The sequence below is a fragment of the Numida meleagris genome, chromosome 5, assembly GCF_002078875.1.
Source record: "Numida meleagris isolate 19003 breed g44 Domestic line chromosome 5, NumMel1.0, whole genome shotgun sequence".
Lineage (NCBI taxonomy): Eukaryota > Metazoa > Chordata > Aves > Galliformes > Numididae > Numida > Numida meleagris.
This window is the reverse complement of record NC_034413.1, coordinates 28,364,581-28,389,565: the sequence shown is the minus strand read 5'-3', so window position 1 is coordinate 28,389,565 and position 24,985 is coordinate 28,364,581. Positions and strand designations below refer to the sequence as shown.

The 24,985-nt window shown below is 41.4% G+C and overlaps 1 protein-coding gene across 1 annotated transcript in view; it reads right to left on the bottom strand.

Annotated features, from left to right (window-relative positions):
* BICC1 (BicC family RNA binding protein 1) overlaps positions 1 to 20,222 on the bottom strand; it is a 100,535-nt gene extending 80,313 nt beyond the window's left edge. The window contains exon 1 of the mRNA XM_021398993.1: positions 19,865 to 20,222. Coding sequence (XP_021254668.1) covers positions 19,865 to 20,066 — 202 coding nt within the window. The 5' untranslated portion in view covers positions 20,067 to 20,222. The remainder of the gene's footprint in view (positions 1 to 19,864) is intronic.

Genomic DNA, 24,985 nt, shown 5'->3' with positions numbered 1-24,985 from the left:
AACTCCCAAGAATGCTCAAGTGTTATGAAATTGGGCTCGCTTCATATGTTACAGAGCCTAACTTAGTCATCTACCAAATGTTTAAAAAGCAAACTAAAAGCCATACCAAGTAGAATATTCTTCACATACAAATGCAAAGAACAGCTGATAAACCTGAGGTCTGATGAGGCACCACTTACCTCATTCTGCACTCTCTCCCACTAGTTCAGGGTATCTCCCTTAAGGGATGCAAAGGACAAGAGGCAGTAAAAATATGGGCCTCCTATAGAGACTTAAGTCAGTCTTTTCCAGCCAAAGGAACTGTCTTCTGCACACAAAACAGTAATTGACGGCAAGAGAACCTCAACTGAGCAAGACAGATTTCTTAGAGCTGTTTTCAAATCAAAGAAAGTTATATCATATCATTAATAACAGGTTGATATATAACCTGCTGGCACACAAGGAAAAAAGCTTCAGTCATTGTGTTATTCCATGAGCTTGGTATGAGATTTACTATTGAGACTTATTACAAGAATCTCTTTTTGAACACTGAATACAGACATGCTGGAAGCAGTCATCATAGACCATGTACATACGATAGTAAACAGATGTCTTCCATTTTTAAGTAGTTTTACCTGCTCCATTCACCCTGCACTTTCATATGGTGACTCCTCTCACACTCAGGCTGATCAAGACAACAAAAACTCAAGTCAATGATGCAACTCCCGCAATACTGGAACAATAATGTATGAGCACACTGTAGCAATAATTACCACCAACTCCACAGCTCCTCCAAACCTCACACATTTTTGGGCCACACTTTGAAATGCATAAACGCACTTCTGTCTATTTTCAGTCTTACATTGTTTTTCTCAGTTTCCAGATCTTGAATTTTGGCTACACAAGAGACATACATCAACAGAAAGCTTTCCCCGCTTGCCCAACCCACACAGCAGCTATGTCCTTGCAGTATCAGATCACTGATGAGACTTTTCCTGAATTCCCTCTCCACACACATGCATGCTAGGATGTGCCATGAGAGCTGGCCCAATCCAGAGGGACTGCAGAGTCCTGGCCTCCCCAGTGCAATTGCCACACTTGCAAAACTCAGAATTCTGCATTTGTGCTACTCAGTTTTCAGGAAACAATCTTAAACCTCTCATTCCACTTGTACAAGTTCAAGTAGTCAAAGGGGATATAGCAGAATAGCAGTAGGTAGCCAGCTAGGTTTTTAAGTAAATATCACCTATGAATATGTGTTACAGGATTTGAAAACCAGTCTCTGAACTGGTGAATCTTCAATTCCAAGTAGATTCAACTGAGTGAGGTGCTGAAGAAACAGTCAGGACAGAGTCATTCTGACAGGACGTTGCCTACACAAACAGGCAGCAAATCCATTACTACAAGTCAACCTGTGCGCATCATCAAGGAGATGGTGTACTCAGCCCTCCACTAGCTAATTTGTATTTTATGGATACAAAACTACTTCTGAAATTGTTGTTTACAGGAAATAAATAGAAGCCAGAGAAATTCTACAAAACTATTTACACGAACCCGTGATACGGAGCAGGAAATGCTTAAGTTAAATTAATGACTTTGAGTAAACAAGAAAGCATTGTGGTTACACAACTCATTCTGAATTACATTAACTCATTAACTCACTTATTTAGTTACCTTGAGCATTTCTGAAATTCAAAGTTCTCCATTTCCATTCTTAAGTCTTAACAACTATCAATTCTAAGCAGAAATAATACCAGAAACTTCATTTCGTGCAAAATAAACTGAAAATAAACTTATAAACTTAAAGGCTATAGAGTATCATGTGTGGTTAAGTGAAAAATTAAAACGAAGAATGTGTGATTTCTGCCAAAATCTAGAAAAACAAACGATAAAGAGCATGGAACTAATATTTGGCCTTCTTCTGCCTCCAGTTCCTGTGTGGGAGCTTTAGCTGAAGAAATACAGTATTCTTGCAAACACAAACAATATTAAGCAGCAAGATGTTAGTGCAGCTGACAATGTAACATTGTTTTCAGGAATAATTTTTCCCATTTGTACTCTGTATTATTACACTCAAATCCTTTTAGAAAAACTTCGTGCAAATATTTTTTTCCTTCTATTTTATAGGAAGTATGTGCTCTTTTTTTGGTGTTTATGCAGTAATCAAGTAACACACAAGGAAGAAAATAAGTTAATCAGAATCTAATCTGTATGAAAAAGTTTTCATATCATAATACATGTTTATAAGTGACCTTGAACATGACATAGTATTAAAAATTGACATTTTAACGTTTCTAGTGATCACTGCAAGGTACACATCACTCAATTAACAACAAAATGATAAGCATCTGCAACTTGCTATCTACACAGGCATTTGGTAATACTAGTAAATGCCACATTAGCATATAGCAGTGTCCCCAAAGTCTCTATCAACTTTTTCTGTACATTTATTCAGTGCTAAAACAACAACCTTAGTGAGCCTCAAGTATAACGGTAAGAGTCTCTTTATCCAGGTGATGTACCAGTCTACTTCTCCAAAAACAAACAAACAAAAACCTCCGCTTGCAAAACTCTGAGGAATAACTGATAAAGCTGACAGCTCTTTCAAACTGGAGCAGATTAAGTAACAGAGTGACAAAAACAAAAATCTAGTTTGTTAACACAAAACACAGAATGACATTACCAGCTATCCATGTAAAGCAGTATGTACAAAACATCGTGTAACACTTCAGGTCACATCTCTTCACATGATGTACCACTTGCAAAATGCACCAGTTTTTATAAATATTCTCCATCTGTTTCATGCTTGCATAAAGCATTTGCCAAAAACACTCACTTTCTGACATGGAAAATGCACTCATTTTGAAAGAATGTCAGTGAACCAACAAGAAAAAAAAAAATCATGACTAGTTTTAAAACCCTGTCATTTGCCCTCTGTTACCTGCCAATTTGCATCCTTTGGAGGAGTCACAATTAACTGAAATAACTTTATAGCGGCGGAGCAAACAATTAACTGTTATCCAAGAACTTGTAAAGATTAGATGGCCATGACACAAACTTAACTGCAGGAAATCATGCTTTTAACAGGTGCATAAGTATTGATAAAGTTATTTTAAAATAGACCAAGAAATAAGTAGCCTAAAACATCAACTTAAAGAACATAAGCCTGGCAAAAAACAACATATCATCCACAAGTCTTGATAAAAACAACACAGCCAACAACTGCAGTTGAACACTAGAATAGACTGTTCTTGAAAGTAATTTTACCTAGGAATCATAAGGACCTGTAATGAGACAAAGTACTCCTTTCTTAGGGAGCCATGTTTGCCCCTGAAAAGTACCTAACAATGTTCAATTTCTATGGTGTAAAGCAAATGAGTGTATTCATGCTAATTATTATTTATACAAATAAAATATTCAATTTTGAATAATCAGACCTATGGTTGGTATTAGAAAACAAGAACATTATATAAGCATTATTTTGAACCCAAGAACACTTGGGTTAAATGGACAAAAGCTGTTGAATTGCAGAGCTTGAAGAAGCAGAGGAAAACACCTCAAACTCAGCACTGGATTAAGCTTCTGTGAAGGAGATCAGTTTCTCATCAATAGAAAAGTGACTGTTAACAACAACTGTCAGTAGTTTCTTCACCCAAAAGCAAAAGACATCAGCATTGTACATTCAACTGAAATAAAGGTAAGGCAAAACTAGAGTACTCAGATTTGTTGAGGAATAAGAATGCAATGGACCCTTTGTCACCTGTGAGCCAAGTAGACCTGTTTCATACCTCAACAAAAAAAATCTGTATTGCAGATTGGACAATATCCTGCATTTGCTGGTATTTTCCTCCACTAAATAGTAGCTGACCAAAATAAAAGTTAAAAAATACAACAATGCCTTGCTCAACTGATTTGTTGATTATCAATAAATACTGAAGAGAAATTGATGTACACTTGCATTCACCAAACCCTTCTTTAATAATAACTATGTTCTTCTCAATATACTAAGCCCTTCCCCTGTTTTTCACCTTGCTTATCCAGACTGACTTAGGTCAGAGAAAGCTGTATCAGTATTCTCACAGGTTTGTAAGAATTCAGCAAAGCCTAGAGCGAGGCTAAATAATGCCACTAAGTCATCCAGAAACAGAAACTAAAAGGCATGAAGGGGCCCATCAGTTGAAGAAGTTGTCCCCAACAGGACAGAGATAGAACGTGGAGCCTTCTCAGAGAATATCTTCTACTAAGGCACAGAAAAGCTAAACAAGTGATTACAGCCTTTGCTCAGCTATCCAAAGCAAGGATACACAAAGTTCTGCGGCAAAAATATAAACTGTCCACAAAAGATTCCTAACATTCCTTTTCCATTACAATAATTTGGTCTTCAAGATGTTCCACAACATGAGCCATAGCTTTTCTGCAGTGCAAACTAACACAAAAAGTGTGTTCTTACAGATAAAATGAATTAGCTTTACAACTAAGCAGAAAGGGAAGACTGAACAAAGAATGCTAGGTCTTGCTGTTCCATTTCCTCTGTTGAATGTTTTGTAAAGTTCATGTTTCAGGAGTTTTTAAGCAAAGTAAACAGTAACTTAAGGTTGCAGAAGACTGCATTTGAAGAGGAAAAAAAGATTAGTAGAACTGTAAGTTATGAGCAGAGTTTTCTTGCAAATGCATTATACAAAAAACTTTCACTTCCAGACATGAGGTATTTGTATAACAAGTACTCCTTGAAGCCTTAAAGGAGCCTTTATTCAGTAATCTTAAATCATCCAGGCATTGTGGAAGGATGAGCGCAAGGCAAAGCAGAGCAGATGTCCAGCTCTGCTGTTACTGTGCAGATGCAGTGGACACAAAAGAAAACAAGTGTTCAAGTTCAGAGAAGTCCCTCTAAAAATGGATGTGCCATCTTAGCATAAGGAATGTACAATTTCCTAATGACAACTCCAGAAATACAGCAAACACAGCCCTACTCATGGTCTTAAGTATCAAGCCAAGTCTTCCAATATTAACTTAACTAGGTCTTCATAGAATCATAGAATAGCCTGGGCTGAAAAGAACCTCAAAGAACCTCAACTAGTTTCAACCTCCCTGCTGTGTTCAGTGTTGCCAACCACTAGACCAGGCTGCCTGGAGCCACATCCAGCCCAGCCTTGAATGCCTTCAGGGATGGGGCATCCACAACCTCCTTGGGCAACCTGTTCCAGTGTGTCCTCCTACAGCTACAATTAATCCACAGCAATTTTCCCAGTTTCTCAGTTAACAGAGAATTCAAGTGATTTTATATTCCAGTTTATTTTTACAGTTGCAAATAATTCATGTCCACATACAGAAATGTGGAACTAAAATTCACACTACTATCTCCTAATACTGAAATACAGATATTCTATATAGTTATATTCTAATTACATAATACACAGAACATACAAAAATACATGCACACACTACATTTGGTCACATTCGAATGACAGCGCTTATCGGTACTTGTTACTCTTGAGCACACCAGCTATTACATAAGTCTTACCACCACCTGCACGCAATAGCACATACGCAATGCACCAGAGGCACTTCTGCTCTTCATGCTTCAGAGCTCCATTAGACAAGACAAGCCATTTCTCCTACCACCAGTTATTGAGATAGACCTGACTGAGCTGAGTTTTTTGATGTCTGAACAGCTATTTCATCATTGACTTAATTTATTGGTAGTTAGGCTTTTTCTTTCATGCCTTTATTTTTTTTTTAATACTAGTATTACTTCAACTTTTTCAGCTGTGCTGTTAAGACTTGCTTTCCCTGCATGTTCCTAAAAAAAAGCAAAAAATGAGGCGTTGCATACAATTAGAAATAATTAAGTTGTACAGAGACCAATAGATTGTTCTGTAAAGACAGCTAAGGAAGTTTATAAATTACTTGTTTCCCACTGACACAGCGAAGTTCCCTGAACTGTCTCGACACAGAGTAACACTGCAACGATCAGACTGAAAGACAAAAGAGCTCAGGAGATACAGATATCTGCAAATCTTAATTGTGAATAACAAAAATAAAATCAAGAAAGAGTAAAGTTTGCATAGTCCACCGCATTCTAGAATTCACAAGCTATTAAGACCGCCAAAAAAGCAACATTTCCTGTTTGCTTTTTTTATTATTTTGATTTTTGTCAGATGTAGGTTTTCTGTTTCAATTCAACTGGTTCTAATCATAAAATACTTGTCAGCTCTCTAAGTTCCTACCCTAAAATCGTGAGACAGATTGGCTACTACGAAGCCACAGTCTTGGCAAAACCCATTTGCAGAGACTGAGACAATCTCTAAGTCTTGCTGAAAAGTAACCATCAAATTTAAGGTGTATCAGAAGAAAAAATTTGTTTCAGAAAAAGTCTATTTGTATCTGCTGCCTAAGCTGCTACAGTGAAACATTAACAACCTCTAGTGCCAGCATCCATCTACTTAAAAGGCCCACTTAGAGAAGTTTCTCCAATAAAGAAAAGAAAGCTATACTGAAGAAATAGCACTGGGTGCTAGCTCAAGCATAATCCCTCATGTAGTCACTGGATGATCAGTTAGCTGCCAAGCTCTACTTTGCACCAAGTAACTAGCTCCTTCCAGAAAGTCAAAGAACATTCTGTGTTTAAGCAAAACAACCTGGTAACATAGAATAGACCTGTGGGCCGGCTGGAGAAGTAAGCTAGCATTTATACCAAAAAAAGTACTAGAGTCTATAAATGAAAAACAAAGAAAAATGAACTGAAGTTACAGAATAATTTGTCTAAAGAGACACTGTCCTCTTAAACAACCCTGTACAACTCCTCTGTCGCCCAGAAAAGAGGTACTGCTGTCCGTAAAGTTCATCTCAAGACCTGTTACAAAGGTAAACTGCCTCTGCATTTCTGAAGCAGAAGTAAACAGAGAGAGCCTAAAAGCAGTCTACAACATTTGGGAATCACAAGAGGCCACAATGAAGGACATAGGTATTTTTTTTTTTATAATCAGGAATGACTATTATGTCTTAATTTTTACTGATGCTGAACTCTGATGCATGATGAAAAATTAGGCATCATTAAGAACTCATTCTGTTGATTATTAAAAGAATGTAAGACAAGTTACGAGATAACACTACATACTAAGGACTGAGCATTTCATAGTAAGAAGCTCCATCCAGAAGTTTACCACTGTGTTACCAGACAGAATCAATCTACCTTAAAATTAAACAAGCCTTCCTAATTATTTTTAATTAATTTGCCATTTGTGGCAGCAATTGGTAAAACAAAATATCAATATTTTGTAAGGTGAATACTTAGCTGTACTCACAACTTAGAATCTCAGTTACCTTCTCCTAGCCACTGCCACCACCAACATGCTGCTGGGAGGAGGCAGAGCACAATTGACCAGGGCTTCCTCTCTCTCACTTCCCACAGAACACCAAGCAGAAGGAAGGAGGAAGGGAATGTGAAAGGAACCACACCTGACAGCTTTGCTCAGGAGTGCCGTGTCTGGTGTTTGTTTGTACATGCAGGAAGATCTTTTCTGTGCATTTTCAAGGCTATACAACTTTTTTTTTTTTAAGCTATCTTGGTCATGTATCCACTTCCTTGCTCCCAGGGTTTCTCACAAAATCTTTCCTATGCACCAAAACTGCTTGGCCTTTATACTCCTCTGTCTAAATCACCGGAGCAGTCATGCTGTTCTTCCCCAGCCACAAACCTCGCACACCTGCCCAGTCCTGCAGGATGCTCCTGCAAGCCTCTGCTCCATGGGGAGGACAAACAGCATTTCAGCTTGGGAAACGTACACAGAAGGGACTCACTAAAAGCATCCCGACCCTGCAGCATGCACTGAAGCTGGTCTCTAACTCCCTGCTGGCTCCTCCAGCTGAGCAGGAGAAGGCCCCAGTACCAGTTCTACAGCAGTACTGGAGACTGACCCAGTTCCAGGGCCCTCATCAACATGCAACTGGTATTCCGTAAGCAAAGCAGCAGCTTGCATATTTTTAGTTGGAATAATATTCTCAACTCACCACCACCAAACTCAGCTTCACTTATAAAAGCAGGAAATATATTTTCAACTAAACATATACTGATCAAAAATGTTTAATTCAGCTTTAAACATTCTGTAATCCAAGCTCTGCCTTTCAGGTGATGAACCACTTAAAAGCATATTGAAAGCCCAATAGGATTCTCTTCGACTCAACGCTCCCAAACCTATAATACAGAATATCAAGTTCTGTAAATGAACACAAACAAAACTTTACAACAATCCAACCCCACTTTTTCATGGCTTAAACAATTCCTCATGTTTCAAGCACCAGCATGACTTCTATTTCTGCCAAATCTCTGACAAAAGAAATCTAAAAATGTCACTGAAGGCCATTTAAAATAAAGAACCTGACTGTTACTAAGCAACCCAGAAAACATCCTTACATGTTCAATTGTTTAGTGCATTAAAACAATCTCACACATATGGGGAATCCATGAATTCTGGGCTCCAGCAATGGTAATGTCTTCCACATCGAGAGAGAAAAGAAAATTCTGCAGGATTTGTTCATATTTCAGAAAGGAATTGCTTTTCAGGCATTAAGATTTGATCAAATTTATTCACTGTTTCTGCACATGGAATAGGTCAAAACCAGACTTTCTTATCCGCTATTTGACACACACTCCACAAGTAAGTTTACTAAGGGAAAAACAGCACTTCTATTTGTTCCACCAAAAAAGTACTGAGATTCCTTTCTACCATATAAAACAATGTTTCAATATTGTACTCCATAACCAGATTTTAAAAACAACACTATTTTGACCGCTCTAACTGCAAATGAACAAGGGGCCATTGGTGTAATTTAATGTGGCGCCATTTCATGGTACTTTGCACCCATGGATGCGCTACACATCCAGAAGAAAGGAGCCCCATCTTTTGGCCAGGCCCTAGAGCAGCAGAGCAGGAGACACAGCAGCTCAGGTCAGAACACTCTGACTGTATCATTAAGTGATTAAACTTGCAATCATCACACTGTTTGTAATACAGGAACCACCTTACAACAGCTTTTGATTTAATTACACAGCAAACAGCACACATAATTACGGTTCGTATTCCCTCAGGCAATTCAATTGTCTTACCATAAAGGTCACAGGGAATACCTTCAAAAGAAGCAATCTGCTAAAGCTTTCTGTAACACAAAAATGCTTCAATGCACCACTTAATCGACCTAATATTTATTTTGGAATTAAGGATTTCATTTTTTACATTTCTCAAGATGCTTAGTCTTAAGTTACCAGCCTCGTATATTCAGCTGCTGTAAATTTATCACAGACGCACTCCGAACAGCACAGAGCCAATGAAAATAGATAAAAATCAAAGCCCTCCATTCAGACCAAGTTATTGGCAGTAGGGAAAAGGCAGACTTAAAGGTCAGCTTTAACCACTACTCCAGAATGGCAATGCAGATTCCTAAAAGCAGACCTTGCTTATAACGGACAAAGTGGCATCACTCATAAGCAGAATAATACATATGTACTACAAATAAAAAAAAGTGGTGATAATATATTTAAACTTTGGAATAGCTGGTAACCCCACCATGAAACTTCAGAATATCAATAAAAATTCTAATCGTAAAACTTGATACAGCAAAATACTAATAAGACAGCTAGATGATAGAACAGAGGGTTTGCATGAGCCTGTGCATATTAGACTTAAAAACAAGTCACGTCTGTACTCACAATGCTGTTTGGAAGGGCCAAAATGGTAGAGCTGGGGTTTTTCTTCTGGTGTTTTTTTCTTCTTTTGAATTCTAATAAATCATTAGCATCACCAATTTGTAACTCCAATTATCTATTACCATTGTCTCTTTCAGGCCAAATGTACTTGGCTTGCTGCTCATTTTCAGACGTGCTGTACTATAAATTGTTGAACTTCTTTATAAAAATGCTGCAAGTTTTTCTCACAAGGAAGTACAGCATAATTCCTTTCCAGGAATGAAGTTTACCAGATGAAGCCTATGATCTGACTTCCCCCACAAGTAACAAGAGGACCTATTAGTTTTTTTCTGCTAGTTGCCTCATTGCCAGGAAGAAGAGTAAATAGATACTTTACACCAACTCACTGAGAAATGCTAATACTGACTTTTTAATACCATTTTTTACATTACCTACTTATTCTCTTGAAAGACCTTGAATGAGAACGTTTACTTTTTTCCTCCCTTGGCACGCCTTTTCATTTACAGTTTTTGCTTCCAGATGCTCCATAGTGTTCCACTATCTACAGCAAAACATCCTGTGGCATTACATTCTTATAAATAGAAGTCACCTTCAAAAGCTATAAGACTTCAGTGAAGGACTAGAAGATCTAACTCAATGACAACCCCACATATTCCTAAATAAAAAGTTAAGTGGGAGGGAGCAGACAAAACCAAACAAAACCAAAGAGTTTTTTTGCAACACGGGAAAAAAACATACTTGTAAAAGCTACAGTGTTAAAAAGAAATTCCTGAATATCTATATACTGCAAGTCTTGTAGTAAGTCTATAAGCAGAAAGACAACCACTTATTTTTTCTTCGAAAACTGTTCCTACAGACCTTACTCATATCACTTTGCTTAAGTGGAAAATTGAAAGGAGACTCTGCAAAGCCTGCCGGGCCTGGCCCGGACATGAGTTTAGCAAATGGAAAATGGAAAGCTCAGGCTTCGCTTGCGTCTACACAAGTTCCTAACAGGCAAAAAGCCAGAAGAAGAATGGGAGTTGCTGTTTTCTCAAATTAATATTAGAAAGAAAGCTTCTCCATATAAGTTTATCAGGTTTTCTGCAGAAGCAGCATTTTTCACAAGGCTTATAGCAGCCCATGCACATCAGGTGAGCACTGGAATTGCACGCAGCCGGAGCTTGGGGCCACACCACAGCTGGCACCGTTCTGACCAGCCCTTCTCTCCTGGGAAAGGCGCAAGGCCCAAACAAACCTGGGCAGCAAGTGATTTGAGCTCGCAAGGCAGATCAGTGCTCATATTGCTCTCAGTCCAGCAGGTTGCATTTGTACCTCCCCTAGAGACACAGCAACAGCTTACAGCACTGAACTACACACACCACCAAGCACGTGCTCAGGAAGATCTCCAGCTGATCAGACTGCTTGTGTCCTGGCACACAGCCTCCCACAGTGACCGCAGGATGCTCCTATGCTCCTTAGCCTCTAAAACAAAGGTCTGACTTTAACCCATTTCCAGGCAATATCAGCCTGAGCAACTTTGAAAAATAATAATTCAAGGAGTAGTTTTACTTCACAATACTTATGGAACTGCTGATCTCAAGATGCCAAACTCTAAAGCAGCAGCTGCTGATCATTGGCTTTCTGGGAGGGAGTCAGCTCTTAAATTATAAAACAGTATCTAAAGAACAGCAATAGTCGCGCTAAAAAGAAAAAAATCAAAAAGAGCAAGAATACAAGTGAGAAAGCATTAGCAATTTCCTACTTTTTCAAGAGGATCACAGCTTAAAAATGCAAAGGCAGCCTACATAATTTTTGCCTGTTCCATCACTATTTGAAGTTTCTTTAAAATAACACAATAAAGCATTAATAATTGGTCGTAGGAAATCTTAAGGTAAATATCCAAATGCTACCAGGACTTTGACAGGTGCAGACCAGATTTTTCCAACGAGATGCTTCTCACGCTCCTGAGGAAGGCAAATCCTCTACAATATTCAGTCACAGTTTCATCAATCCTGGAGTAGTTTGTGTTCCAAAGGGCTATTTTTTTTCAACGTTGGTAACTGATCAAGCATTTACCTAGAAATTAGCATAATTAATCTTAGCTCATAAATGAGCACTACAAAATTGACAAGTGAATATTTCTATGGATTTTTTCTAGAATAGATCCAATTTTATCAGGTTGAATTGTATGTCAACATGCAATAACTTCTTGGAAAAATAAATCAGGTAGATTTTCTTGTTTTTGATCACAAGTCTTGCAACCTTGAGTTTTTGTGCAAAGGCACATTCACTTGCTTTTAGGCTTTTTTTTTTTTAAACCTCCAGACTACTGTACAGCATTCCAGTTACCATGATTCCCTACCTACATCCTTCAGCTGAAATGAAGGAATGAAGCATGACCTCCACGTACCACCCAACCCATTTAATGTGTCCCATGCATTCCTACCTGCAAAATCCAAGCGTTACAGACATTTATACAAATCCATTTTTCCTGTTTTTGTAGTGTGAACTCAACCAAATTTGCAAACCCAAAAATGAAGTGCAGGGATGAAATACATTGTCAGTTATCTTACACAAAACAGCATCAGCTACAGCTATTTGCTTTGGGCCATGCCCAGTCAGACTTACAACAGCTTCAAGGATGGAAACCTCTAAAGCCTCTCTGGGCAATTTCTTCAAGTTTTCAACTATGTTTAAAATGAAAAAGTAAATGAAAGTTCATTTTCAGAGAAAAAGGCACAAAAAGTGTCTCTGCCTTGTACACTGTCAGTAGGCACCAATTTGAGAAAGTCTGTTTTCTCTACACCCCAATACATACAATGAACAAGACCCCCTTGTGCCTTCTCTGACTTCAAGCTGAGCAGTCCCAGGTACCTGTCTCTCCTCCCATATCAGAGGCTTTAGTCCTTCTACCTCTTTGTGAGCCTTGGCTGAGCTCACTCCACTACATCTACGACACCTGCTGGGAGCCCAGGTCCAGACAGCACACACAGACTTACCAGAAGAGGAAGAGGAGCTTCCCCCACAGACACTTTGCAGGCACAGTGCTGGTGGGTGCCCTTCCATACTGCACACCCTGCTTCCCACTGCACCAGAGCTACACAGCCATGACAATGGCCAGGACCGACCGCTATGGATACATGCATTGTACGTACCCACATGAAGTCAAGTTTTCAGCAGAAAATTAAGGGTAGTTACACTACTGGACAAGGGATTTATCCATTCAGGTATCCAGCTTTTCTATTTTGCATTCCCCCTAGCTGCCACTCCCCAACTTTTCCCACAAGCATCAAGTTTATCCCTCCCCAAACTACAGTGTCATGTATAATCATGGAGGAAACTTGCTGAACACCCCAATTCCTCAGACTCCTATTAGTCATGGAGATAACAGCAGAAAGGGCACAGCTCCTTTCCATGAAGACTGCAGTTATTCCAGCAGCTCTATGGAGTGAGCTGGCAGAGGGCTACTAGCACTCACCAACCAAAGCCTTCACTCCTTACAGATTTTGCTTTGCTCATGTCTGTTACAAGACAGATCCTATCTGTGACTGATACTACAGACACACCTCCTAACCTTTACAGTTCAAATATGCATTTATCTTGCCTCAGCCTTCTCAGAAAACATTTCCTCAAAATATCAACAGAACTGGAACAGGAAACTTGAAAAAAAATATTCCTATTCCAGTGAAGAGAATATCATTACAGAAGTCTTAACATAAATCAGCTGTTAAAGCCACTGAAAAAAGAAGAGTTACATTACCCCATGCAAGGCAGTCATCCTGATCTGAACTGGATACATGAAAGCACAGTCACAAAGATACTGAACAAAACCCCATGGTTGCTTAACTCAAAATCATTACAAAACTACCACTGATTAACAGGTAGAATCTTCAAGAAGAAACCCTTAAATAAAGTTCTCACTCCTTGAGCTACAAGAATCACACACAATTCATGAGCTATCCAAAGGCCAACTCGTGCGTATTAAGTTTGAAGTATGTTCGAAGTACAAGAATATCACTCAGCCTTCTCAGTATGGGATAGTGGTGTTAAAAAATTAATTTAAAAAAATGCTATTAGTTCTTCAACACAGTGTTCCGAAATTAAATAAAAACTAACATGTTTAATTGTTTGACAGGCTCTAAGCCAAAAGCTCGAAATAAGCACTCAAAATAGGACATATTTTCCAATGGAGGTAAAGATTACAATATAACCAACAGGAATGTGCAAGCCAGCAATACTTAACTCAACAGCTCGTGCCAAACCATGATAGTCCGTTGTACTACTTAAAAAACACTGAAACTTGAGAAAGTGGTATTATTACAATTGTTAACAATGGAATGCAAGAACATTTTTAAACTACAAGTCACACAAATTCATTTCATATATTTATTTTTTGTAGAAAATAGACTACTCAGCACTTCAGGGATTTGAAAACCTGACCAAAAAACTGAACTGTTTTTCTCCTGCTACATATAAGTTAAACACCAAATGTAAATGCTATTAGAAAGGTTCCCATTACCCCACAACTATGTTCCCTGTCCAAGCTATGCTAATACATTGTAAGGTACAAAAAAACAAAGACATGAACAGAAATCTCACACTTGGGTGCAAAAAACCATTTTCTTTCTCTAGGAAAATAAAGTGTTTACAGTCTAAGAAAATAAGAGTTTCAGGAGTTATTTCAGTAAGAATCTGGTCAAAGAAAAGATGTATTTCATGCTTCTTATAGCTCCAACAGGGACCCTTTAAGCAGGAATACAAATCAAGAGCATTATGCATCTGTAAATTAAACTGCAAGCAAAGCATGCTAATTATTTAAATGAACACTGTACACATAGTTTTGTCATTTAGATTTCTGCCATCATCCCACATGAAAAATCTAGAAGGGAAGGATTAATTCCTGTCCAGCCACTCAAACATCAGTACCAGCATATTTAACACACAGGTCATCATCCCCACACAGAAACCAGACAGGACCACCCTATTTAAATTAAGATTGCCTATCAATAAACTAGCTTGCTCAAAATCTGTCAACTCACATCTTCAGGGCCCAGCTTCTTATAAAAGTATTGTTTGTGGCAACGTCTCCAGCTTTTCTGGAACATCTCCAGCTCCCTCCATATGTTCAAGTGGTTCCCCCCCCCCCCCGGCCACACAAGCCTGGCCAGTCAGACATAAATTTATCATTCTCTGTAGCTGATACCAACTAGTCTGAGTATTAAAAACACACTTGACAGTTATTGGTTAAGTAGAAAAAAAACATACTTGCTTAAATGCAGTAAGTTCCATCTGATAGATCAGCAAACACAAAATAAATCGGTTATCACCCAGGCACCAGAGCGAGGAATTGCGTAAGTGCAGTCTTAGCACCAGGCAGTGGCCCCAAGGGTGAGCTTTGGGCAAAGGAATTTACAATTGATTTTCAATAGACTTACAGGAAATAGGCACCACTCACCTAGACTAAATGAACCAAAAAAAATAAAGTTACTTCAGTATTTCCATCACTTGTATCAAAGAGCAGAAGGACTTGTTTGGGTCAAAAATAACCAGTTGAGTATTTCTCCATCTCCTAACCACAGGCAAGGAACACCAAATCTATGGGAGAAGGATGAGTCTACCTTATGTACATGAAGATTGACATGATTTCTACAGATGTTAACTTCCTTCAGATAACACATGAAAGAACTCATCACAGTCAGTACTAGATGAACCCAGGATGAGATTCCCACTTGATATCAACCCTCACTGGAGCACATTCCCAGCAGCAGAAAGGTGCTTCAATAACTGAGAAAAAAACAACAAATTACCTCATGGAAGGAAAAAAAAAGTTCCAGATAACAAAATTAAAGTTATCCAAGTGTCCCCAAACTGAAAGATGTGTTTTAAAAAGCAAATTCTGACAGGCACAGATTGTCAATGTTGGTTATTTTTCCTGTTGTATTCTTCTTTCTGTAAGGAACAATATGTAATACGGCATCCACATCACTGTTACAGTCAAGCTCCTCTTAACACAGAAAACGTGGTTTTGTGGTGTTACTTTTCTTGGCTAAAGTATTGCTGTATGAGAGTGCATTATAAAATCCAAGTATTTAAGCATGCGCTCTACATACATCTCATCAAAACTCCCTTATGTCCATTAAAGAATATGACATAGAAGAAAGGATTTTTTTAAAATAAAACTTAAATGATACTTCACAGCTAAGTCACAAAGCAGTGGAAAGGTGCTGGAGTGTTCTTCCTTTTCTTTTTTAAGCGCATGGGTAACTTCTGAATCTTTCAATGGCTGCTGCATTTCTCGTTAGATTGTACCTTCTCAGACAGCTTTTTCAAGTTTAATATTTTTCATTTTTGTAATCATACTCAGGTACTATGGTAAGAGGCACTCAAATAATCAAAGTGAATTATTCCACAGCATTAATTCACCTGAGTGTTCCCCAGCACACAATAGCTACAATTAACAGGTGTAATACGAAATACCATCTGATAAGCTGTTGATGCTGAAAAAATAAAGCAACAGATGATCTGCTTTATTCAAGTTTGTTCCTTGGAAAAATGTTTCTCTAGTCTAAGAGATTTCTCAACCAACAAAATGATAAAGAAATGCACTGTAAGACAACGTATATCCCACAGTAAGTGCTCGGATTAATGGAACATTATTCTACTCATCTTTAAATAATAAAACAGTAATACAGGATGGCTTGACATGAGAATAATTCTTACAATCAAAATGTTCACCACAGTTTTCACATTTGCTGATACTAGTAAAAGGAAAGCTATTTGATGGTCTCTGACTACTTTTCATTTGAATATTTATCTTAAGGCTATTAAGAATCCACCTGCAAAACACCAAAAACACTAAAACAACTACCTTAAAGTGAGGGAAAAAAAGAACATGCAGCACCCCTACATCTGTCAGTGCTTTCTGCCATCTCAGTTCAGATTTGGTTTCTGCTTCAGAAGCAATTGGTAGCCAACAGGCCACATCAACAGCTTTTCGGAAGAGTTACCTTGTGTGTCTTGCCACATCACTTCCTCCCTCTATGGATTCTGCAGGTGACATCAATGCACTTAAGTTCCCTATCCCATAAGTGAACTAAACAACACATTTGCAGTGCCAGGGGAATCTCGCTGAAGTCAGTGCTCCTTGAGAAACTATGCACAACACATCAGTTGCAGAAAATGAGAAATAATCATGGCAGAAATGAGGATTTAGTAATGCAATCCTAGAACGCAGAACGTGCAGCAGAAGCACCAAGCCTAATACTCAGCTTCAAATTTTTTCTACTACGGATTGCTTCTTACATTTCTTCATTAAGTAAACAGCAGATGTTGACTATTAAAAAATAGAAAAAGTTCCCTGAGCAAAAAAGAGAACATTTCAACATTTCCTGATAGGTTTCTTCACTAGATACTGTTTACAATTTCTCTTTAATGACAACTGAACTAAAGGTGCTATATCCTCACATTCATGTAACATAAAAAAGCTACCATGAACACTTCAACAAGCCGTAAGTCTTGCTAGTAAAAACCAAAGAAGAGTCTTAATCCATCTAATATGAGAAAGAAACTGTATTTATCCCAGCTCAGGTATATAAAAAAAAAAGTTGGGTAGATCTTGGAAGTCAGAATCTGATGACCACTTCTCTAAGGGAAGATGACAAAGACTCTTCCCTTCCACAATGTCATTTTTGCATGTTTTAAAAACTTCCAGTGAAGAATGCTAGTATTAGAAACAATAGGAAATATGACCTTATGAGTCATGTTTTTAGAGTCAGAAATTCACTGTAAGAGAAGCTGTAGTGAATCTCTGAAGATGCATTCTTCCATCATTCCTTTCATCTCAGGGTGAGGGAAACTTTACACTTCCAAACAATGGCCACACTCATCAACTAAAATCAACTTCATTTTGCAGTTAGCAACATAACTGACTCGAAACTTCTGGGTACCATCTATGACTCTGGCTTTGCAGTGCTCTGTGTGACACCCTGGTAAACTTGCTCAAGTACCTGATGTATTCTCCTACAAAATAGGAGAAGTTAGATCTACCTTGTAGGGAAGTCAAGACACAAGAGTAGAACTTGTACAAAAGCACTGACATTTAATAAACAGTTCATTGTTTTCCCACTTGCCTCTGCTACATTTCCTAGGAAGTCTGTTTCTTGTATAGCCAATAAGCCAAAAAGTTTAGACTTTCACAATAAACAAAAACCTCCCCAAGCCACTACCTGAAGCACTTACCTACTAGAAGGGACACAGAACAAAATGGAAACACACAGCATTCTGTCTGCACTACTTATCAGACCTCCTAACAAACACTTACAAGGATAAGAAGAAACAGAAAACAGAGGAGCAAGCAAGCAGGCCCACACTTCACGTTATCATAGAATGTCCCAAGTTGGAAGGGACTCATATGGATCATGGAGTCCAGCTCCTTTGACACTGGCTACTACTGGATGACAGACTATACAGGACTTGGATCCCGCTCAGGAGCTCTGTTTACCCTCACACGCTCACTACCTCAGGCAGTAGAAAGAGAGACTGTGTGGGATGAGATAATGGAAATTTATTTCATTAGCACAGAAAAAGGTTAAGGTAGCTGTCAATCTTTTCACAGCACTTGGTGCCTATGAAAAGGCAGGGAAAAGTAACCAATACTTTCTTTTCCATGTGCATAGATTTTAGTTCTAAGGCACCACGATGAGCACACCTTCAGATGCAGTTGTTTCTGCTTATGATAGCTGTTCCTCAGAATTCCTTACTCTTTACCGCATGACATATTTTTCTACTGGTACTGAAGTATTAACTGATTAAAGATTAACCCACCCCCAGGAGACAGAATCTCATTTTAAAAAATTCCAATCACTGCAGTCATCGAGTCAGACCACAGCTCTGCAGGGGCCAATTCACCCACGCTTCTCTGCTGGCTTTCACCTGAGGAGCAGGCAGGTGCTGGGACAGGACAGCCAGCTACCTACCTGCTGGCTGCAGCTCTCAGCATGCAATATCCATGTCACACACCTCATGAACAATCACAACATTATTGGGTAGGGTTTTATTTTGAAAATTTACTTAAAGAGATTAAGGTGTGAACGTAGCACTGTTTTGTGACTGAACAGCAACCTCAAAGAGAAAAGTGGACTTCTCCAAAGCACCCTGACCCTTCTGGGTTGCTCCCAACAAATCCTGCTGTCTCAGGGCAGCGCAAGCCCTGAACTCACCTCTTCTTTTCGGGCTCTGGGGTGAACAGCAGGAACACCCCGTCATCGTCATCAGCTGCTCACTGAACGTCAACCTCAGTGGTTTTAAAACCATCCATCTGCATTTTAGAAACAGAGCCAGACTTGTGACGCTATTTGTCCAAAGCCATCCACGCAGATCCCTCTGAGAGTCAAATAATTCAAGGCTCAATGGGACAAAGCACGGAGTCCCGAGGGAAAAGAGCCGAACGCACACGCAGCCAGCTGTCAGCTGCACAGCCCCGCTGTCCCCTCGCGACTCATCGGAACCGCTTTGCTCTCAAGTTTCGAAAGACCCGCAGACGGCGCTCCGGGCTCAGTTCCCCCGGCGCTCGTCCCCCGGGCTCGGGGCGCAGCGACAGGGCCGGGCCGTGCGGCTCCTCCCGGGCACTACGCCGGCTGGGGGGATGCTACCGCTCCAGGGCTCCTTCCCGCTACGCCGCGGCCTTCGGGGCTGTTCCTAGAAAGCGGCGAGCGCGGAGCACGCTTCCAGGGCCAACGTTCGGTTGGAAGCGGTTCTCGAGAGCCCGAACCCTTCGCAGCGGCGACCCCGCTCCGCGCTCGCCCCGGTGCGGGAGGCGGCGCCGCACAGCTCCCGCGGTGCTCGGGAGCGGCTCTGCCCGCGATGCCACGGCCGGCCCGGAGCAGCACCTGAGCGCCTCGGGGCGTCCCCAGGGCCGCCGCAGCACAGCCGGGCCGGGACAGGGGCGGCCCCGAGGACTCGGCTCCATTTCCATGCGAGACCGCGAGTCGCCGCCGCCCCCGCGCAGCCCCGGACGGAACGCCACGCTGCCGCCCCGGCTCCCGCCACCCAGAGGCACTGACAGGAGGAGCGCCGGGAGCCGGGACCAGAAAGGCCAGGAGGGCCCGGACGCGGCCCCCTCTCCTCCCTCTGTCCCGGCCGGGGCCGCCACTGCCGCCCCGCGCCCACGCAGGCACCCCCGGCGCCTCTCTCCGCCCTTACCTTGGAGCATGGCCTCCAGTTTCTTCCTGTCCACCCGGAATCGCTCCTCGCCCCACTCGGGGCTGTGCAGGGTCCGCGGCGGGCCGGCCGAGTCCTCCTCGGAACCGGGCACGGGAGAGTCGGTACTGCGCTCGCTGTTGGAGCCCGGGTCGGAGAGCGGCTGCTGCAGGTACCCGCTCAGCGGGTCGCACTGAGCCGCCATGGCGCTGCCGGGCGGCCCCCGCCGCTGCTCCGAGTCCCACTCGGCCACCTCCCCGCGGGACGCTATCTGCCCCCACAGCCGCCCCCCCGCCTCATCCCAGCCGCCGCCTGCCAGAGTCCCAGCCCCGGCGCCGCCGCCCGCCTCTGCCTCCGACTCCCCGCCGAGTGCGCGCGGCCCCGGGCCGGCGTCCGCGGCTCGGCGGCGCCCCCAGCCCGCCCGCAGCCCGCACAGCATCTCCACCTCCATTGGGCCGCCGCCGGGCCGCCGGGGAGGGGCCGGGGATATCCCCGGCCGCGGCCCGGGAAGAGGGGGCGGCTGGAGGCGGGAGCCGAGGGGGAGGGGAGAGGCCGCCCCCGGAGGCAGCGGGGGCGGGCGGCTGTCAGGGCGGGGTACGGCCCCGACCCGCGGCCCGGGTCCCTGTCTGCGGGGCTCCGGGAACGTCGCCGCCGCCCCGCCCGCCCCCGAGGCCACCCCCGCTGGGGCAGGGCCCTCTGGGGGGTGAGCAGCCCCCGGGACAGCCCCGCAGCCGCCCGCCGCCGCGATCTGAGGGAGGTCCGCCGGCGGCTGTGCGGCCCTGGCTGAGGTGCTGAGGGCGGTGGACTCGAAGGGGTCTTGGTACTGGAAAATAAGCGCTAAATAACTCCCCCGCAAAAAAAGAAAATCGACCCACGATTCCCCTCAACGTGGTCAAATATGCAGCAAAAAGAAACACAATTTTGTTTTGTTCAAAACATTTGTTTGTCAGCATGCGTTGGAAGCAGCATCTGTACTGTGTGGCTGACAGATCTCCGCAGCGCAGTAACTTCCACCCTCATGGTTTTCTGGTAATGAGGCTTGGAATTAGAAAGTGCTTCACGTGAGGATATGTTACAAAGCCCTGAGCTCGGAGGTATAACCACGTTAATCTATGCACGGCAGTCCCAGGGTGCCCTACCAGCAGAATTCATTCTGAGTTAAACACTGGGTTTTACCACAGTGTAGTTTGTATCGCGTTATAATCGGTCTAGGCCCAAAACCGTGCGCTGGTGTAACGGGAGTGTCCTCAGACAGTGTGGCACTTGCTGTGGGGCCAGATAGGACTGGGTGATCTCAGAGATCTCTTCCAACTGTAATGAATCTGTGATTCTACGGTACGGTTTCTGGTGGCCAAAGCGCTCTGCTGTTCACTGCCAGAAAGCAGTAGGACAGCAGCTGCTGACTCTGGTGATGGTTACCCAGCTCGGAGCTAACACCAGGTTGGCGGGCTGTGTTAGAAGTCTTTGGGAGCTGGGCCATTGCTCAGGTGGATGGATCTTGTTGCAAGATGCAATCACTTGTACAGAGGTTGACATTTTGGCTCACTGCATCATTAACAATTTCCCCCATAGTGCTGGGAGTGTGATTTCCACACCACCTCTGGTTGCACTTCTACCAACTGATAGGTGCACACCGGGAGGCATGTACTGAAGCTCCCTGTGCTCAGCTGCAGCAGTTACTCCTCTCAGTGCTGTCAGCCTCCATGGACCCCAGCCAGGGGCCTGCAGGCAACGTGCTGCTCACAGCATCCCCTGGTACTTCTCATGGTGATGGGAAATAGAGCAGCTGGATCCAACAGCAACAGAATACAACGTGAATATTGATCTTCAAAACAGTGTGATCTCCATTTCTCTTCATAATTGCTTGTAGCACGATGGCTGGGCAATCTGAGGGAAGGCTGAAAGCAGACTGCTGCTTTTCTTCCTAGTTCAGAAATTTAGTCATCAAAACCCTATTTTTATTGCAGATGGAAAGTGAAGATGGTCTGTATCAAACCAGCTGGGAGTCCAGAGAAAGCCACTTGCTTCCCCCCAGTCGGCGCCAGCTGGACTTGTCTGTCTTCTGGGTGCCAGGACCTGTGAGTTACACAATCCAAATGTTCCCAAGTTATGAGTGTCGACAGGGCCAATTACAACCCACAGCTGTTACAGGTGCTTAGCACCTCTGAGCAGAACAATTACTTGGGTATTTTCCACTCATAAAGCAGTGAGATTTACAGTCAGGGATTCTCAGTGTGGGAGGTCCCTTTCTTTGCATTTTATCAGTTCCTGCATCACAGCCACAGAATCCTTTCTCATAAATTAGCTATGGTCAAACTCAGCAGTATTTTTTCAGCAGCCATGTAAACAATATAATAAATCAAAGATCTCTTTAAAAATAATGATGTACACGGTTTAGTTTTCATTAATTGGAAATAACCTTTCCATGGTGTGGTTTTAGACCAAAAATGAAAAGTAAACCTATAAAAATCTATATAAATGGTCAAAAAAAAAGCAGTGTTAGTGATAGAAGTTTTTTATCAGTAGTGTGTATTCAGGAGAGTATCATTTGTGCTACGTAAGTGGTGTTTTATTTCTCTAGTATATTGCAGTGGAAGAATAAAATATTTGTTACAGAAAAGTAGAAAACCACATTTTAATGGCTAAAACAATATTAAATGTCAATACAGTTGGGGAAAATAGGAGGAAGTTGGCAGATAAAAGATCAAATGGATAGAAAGAACATTAGCTGAAGTTGACTTTGGCATGTATAACTTATGTTGGGCATTTTTCTGTGGCCAGTAGCTTGATCAAAGAAAAGAATAAAAGGACTTTTCTCATTTTGGCATAGCATGCCTGTTTTGCTATGTTCTCTCTCTCTTTTTCTCACCCTGGTCTCTTTTCCTCACCTCACATACAAACGATATCTGCAAATCTCTGAAAAAGCCTAACTGAATAGAAAAGTGGTTTTTACTCACACACTGACAGTAAGACTATAGTATAATATCCATTAGGGTGGAATAGCTTCTATGAATTTAAAGGAGTTTGATGAATTGGGTTGTATTCGCTAGTAAATCACTTCACTTTGGGACTGCGTAGAACCATAGAATCATAGAATCATAGAATCATAGAATGGCTTGGGTTGGAAGGGACTTCAAGGATCATCAAGCTCCAAACCCTCTGCTGCAGGCAGGGCCGCCAACCTCCATACCTAATACTAGACCACCTAAATATCTAATACTAGAACCCCTAAATTTAGAGCTGTATGGGCTCTCTCACGTGGCAAAGGAAGAAAAGTAGCAGTCACCAAGAAAAGAGCACCAATCAAGGCTACAGTTCTGCCTTAGGGCTGCTACCAAAGCATGAAGCTGAAGGCTGGGTATCTCTGAGCTCCACAAGCCTGTGGTGCAGAGGTTATCTACAAATGGAGGAGTGACACAATGTAACCTATCAATACAGCACAGTATTCCAGATTTTGCTACCTTTGATTTATTTAATGTATTAATTAATTTAATTTATTAATAGCAAAGTGCCATTATCCGTATTTTTCCAAGATGGGAGCCATCTCCAAAAAAGAAAAGAAAAAACAAACAAACAAACAAACAAACAAACAAACAGCTCATGAAGCTATGGACTGAGAGTGGGAAAAGAGAAGGAGACATACAGAATCTTCATAAGTGATCTGTGGTTTCTAGAAATACTTCTCTTGAGAGAATGCTAATTTCGGTTTCAGTTATTTAGGAGAGGTTTATTACTGATGAAAATTAATGTTAGCGGCATTTCGAAATGCTTTATTTATGGCAATTTTCTTCTTCACAGAAGTAACAGCCTGTAAGATTTTGACTCTCATTATGTTGTACTATATTCCCCAAGCAGGCCCCATTAACTTTAATTTCTCAGAATAATGCCATGTGGCCTACTCTGTACTTAAGGCACACCAGCAAATAAATAAGAGGTCCTCCACAACTATTATAAAAAATTTTCCACCCATAGACATTCCCAAGATAAATTCTTTTTCTAACCATAAGAGCAGAGAGGTTCTGAAACATCTTTATAATTACATTTAATCACGGAGCCATAAAAAAGAAATCGAAAGAGATCTCAAAAAGATTATCTAGTCCATCTCTTAACTATGCTGAGTTCGTTTCTGAAAATATATTTGTTTGTCTTCTCCTTAACAATTTGTAATGATGAGGTCTCCATGACCTCTCTAGGAAATTTCTGTGCTTCTCTTACCACCAGGAAGTACTTTTTCTCCATAATAAGTGACCTGAATACTACTTGCTACAATTCAAAGCAGTTAGTTCTTGTCCTATCATGGATATGGTTAATGGATTATTTATTATTTGTATCAGTCTATGATCGTTTGGAGACTTTTATCAAGCTCTGATCATGCCTTCAGTCTTCTTTTCTTTTAGCTAGTTAATCCCAAGTCTTTCAGTGCATTCTCAGAGGTATTACTTCTTGTTGCTCTACAACAAACTCTTTCCACAGTAGCCTACAGCCTTCTTGAAATGCAAAGCGCAAAACTGGAGAGAGAATACCAGCTGAGGCATTACCAGAGGTGAATATAACTGCACGATCATATCATACGTCTCACACCTGCTTATTCATCTCTGCATCATGTTTGTTCTGTCTGCAGTGTGAAATTGTTGGTTTATGCTGCTCCACTGTAATCCCTAGGTCTTTTTCTGAAAATCTACTTTCTAGCTTGCTGTTCCTCACTGTGGATTTGTGACATTGTTTACTCTTCATCAGTGTGGTCTCCTGGGGTTGTTCCTTCTGAATTTCGTCACTTTTTTTTTTTTTTAAGACTGTTCTCCCATTTTTTTTAACATCTATTTGTGCTAATGGTATACTTCTGCATTTACATTTTTTTATGCCTCTAAGAAGCATACTCTCAGTTTCTTCACCAATATCATCGCTGAAACACTGAACAGACACAGTCCCAGAACAGATTATTGCAGTCCTATCTTGTACACCATTCCATTTTTACATTGAAACAATTATAACAATCCTGCAAGGAGAGGTTTATTCACCCGTTTGTATGCCTTTTTTTTTTTTTTTTTTTTTGGTCAATTTTAGCTATTTTGTATTGGAATGTTACAGGAAATACAAACCCTGAAGTATGGCCTCTGCCATTAC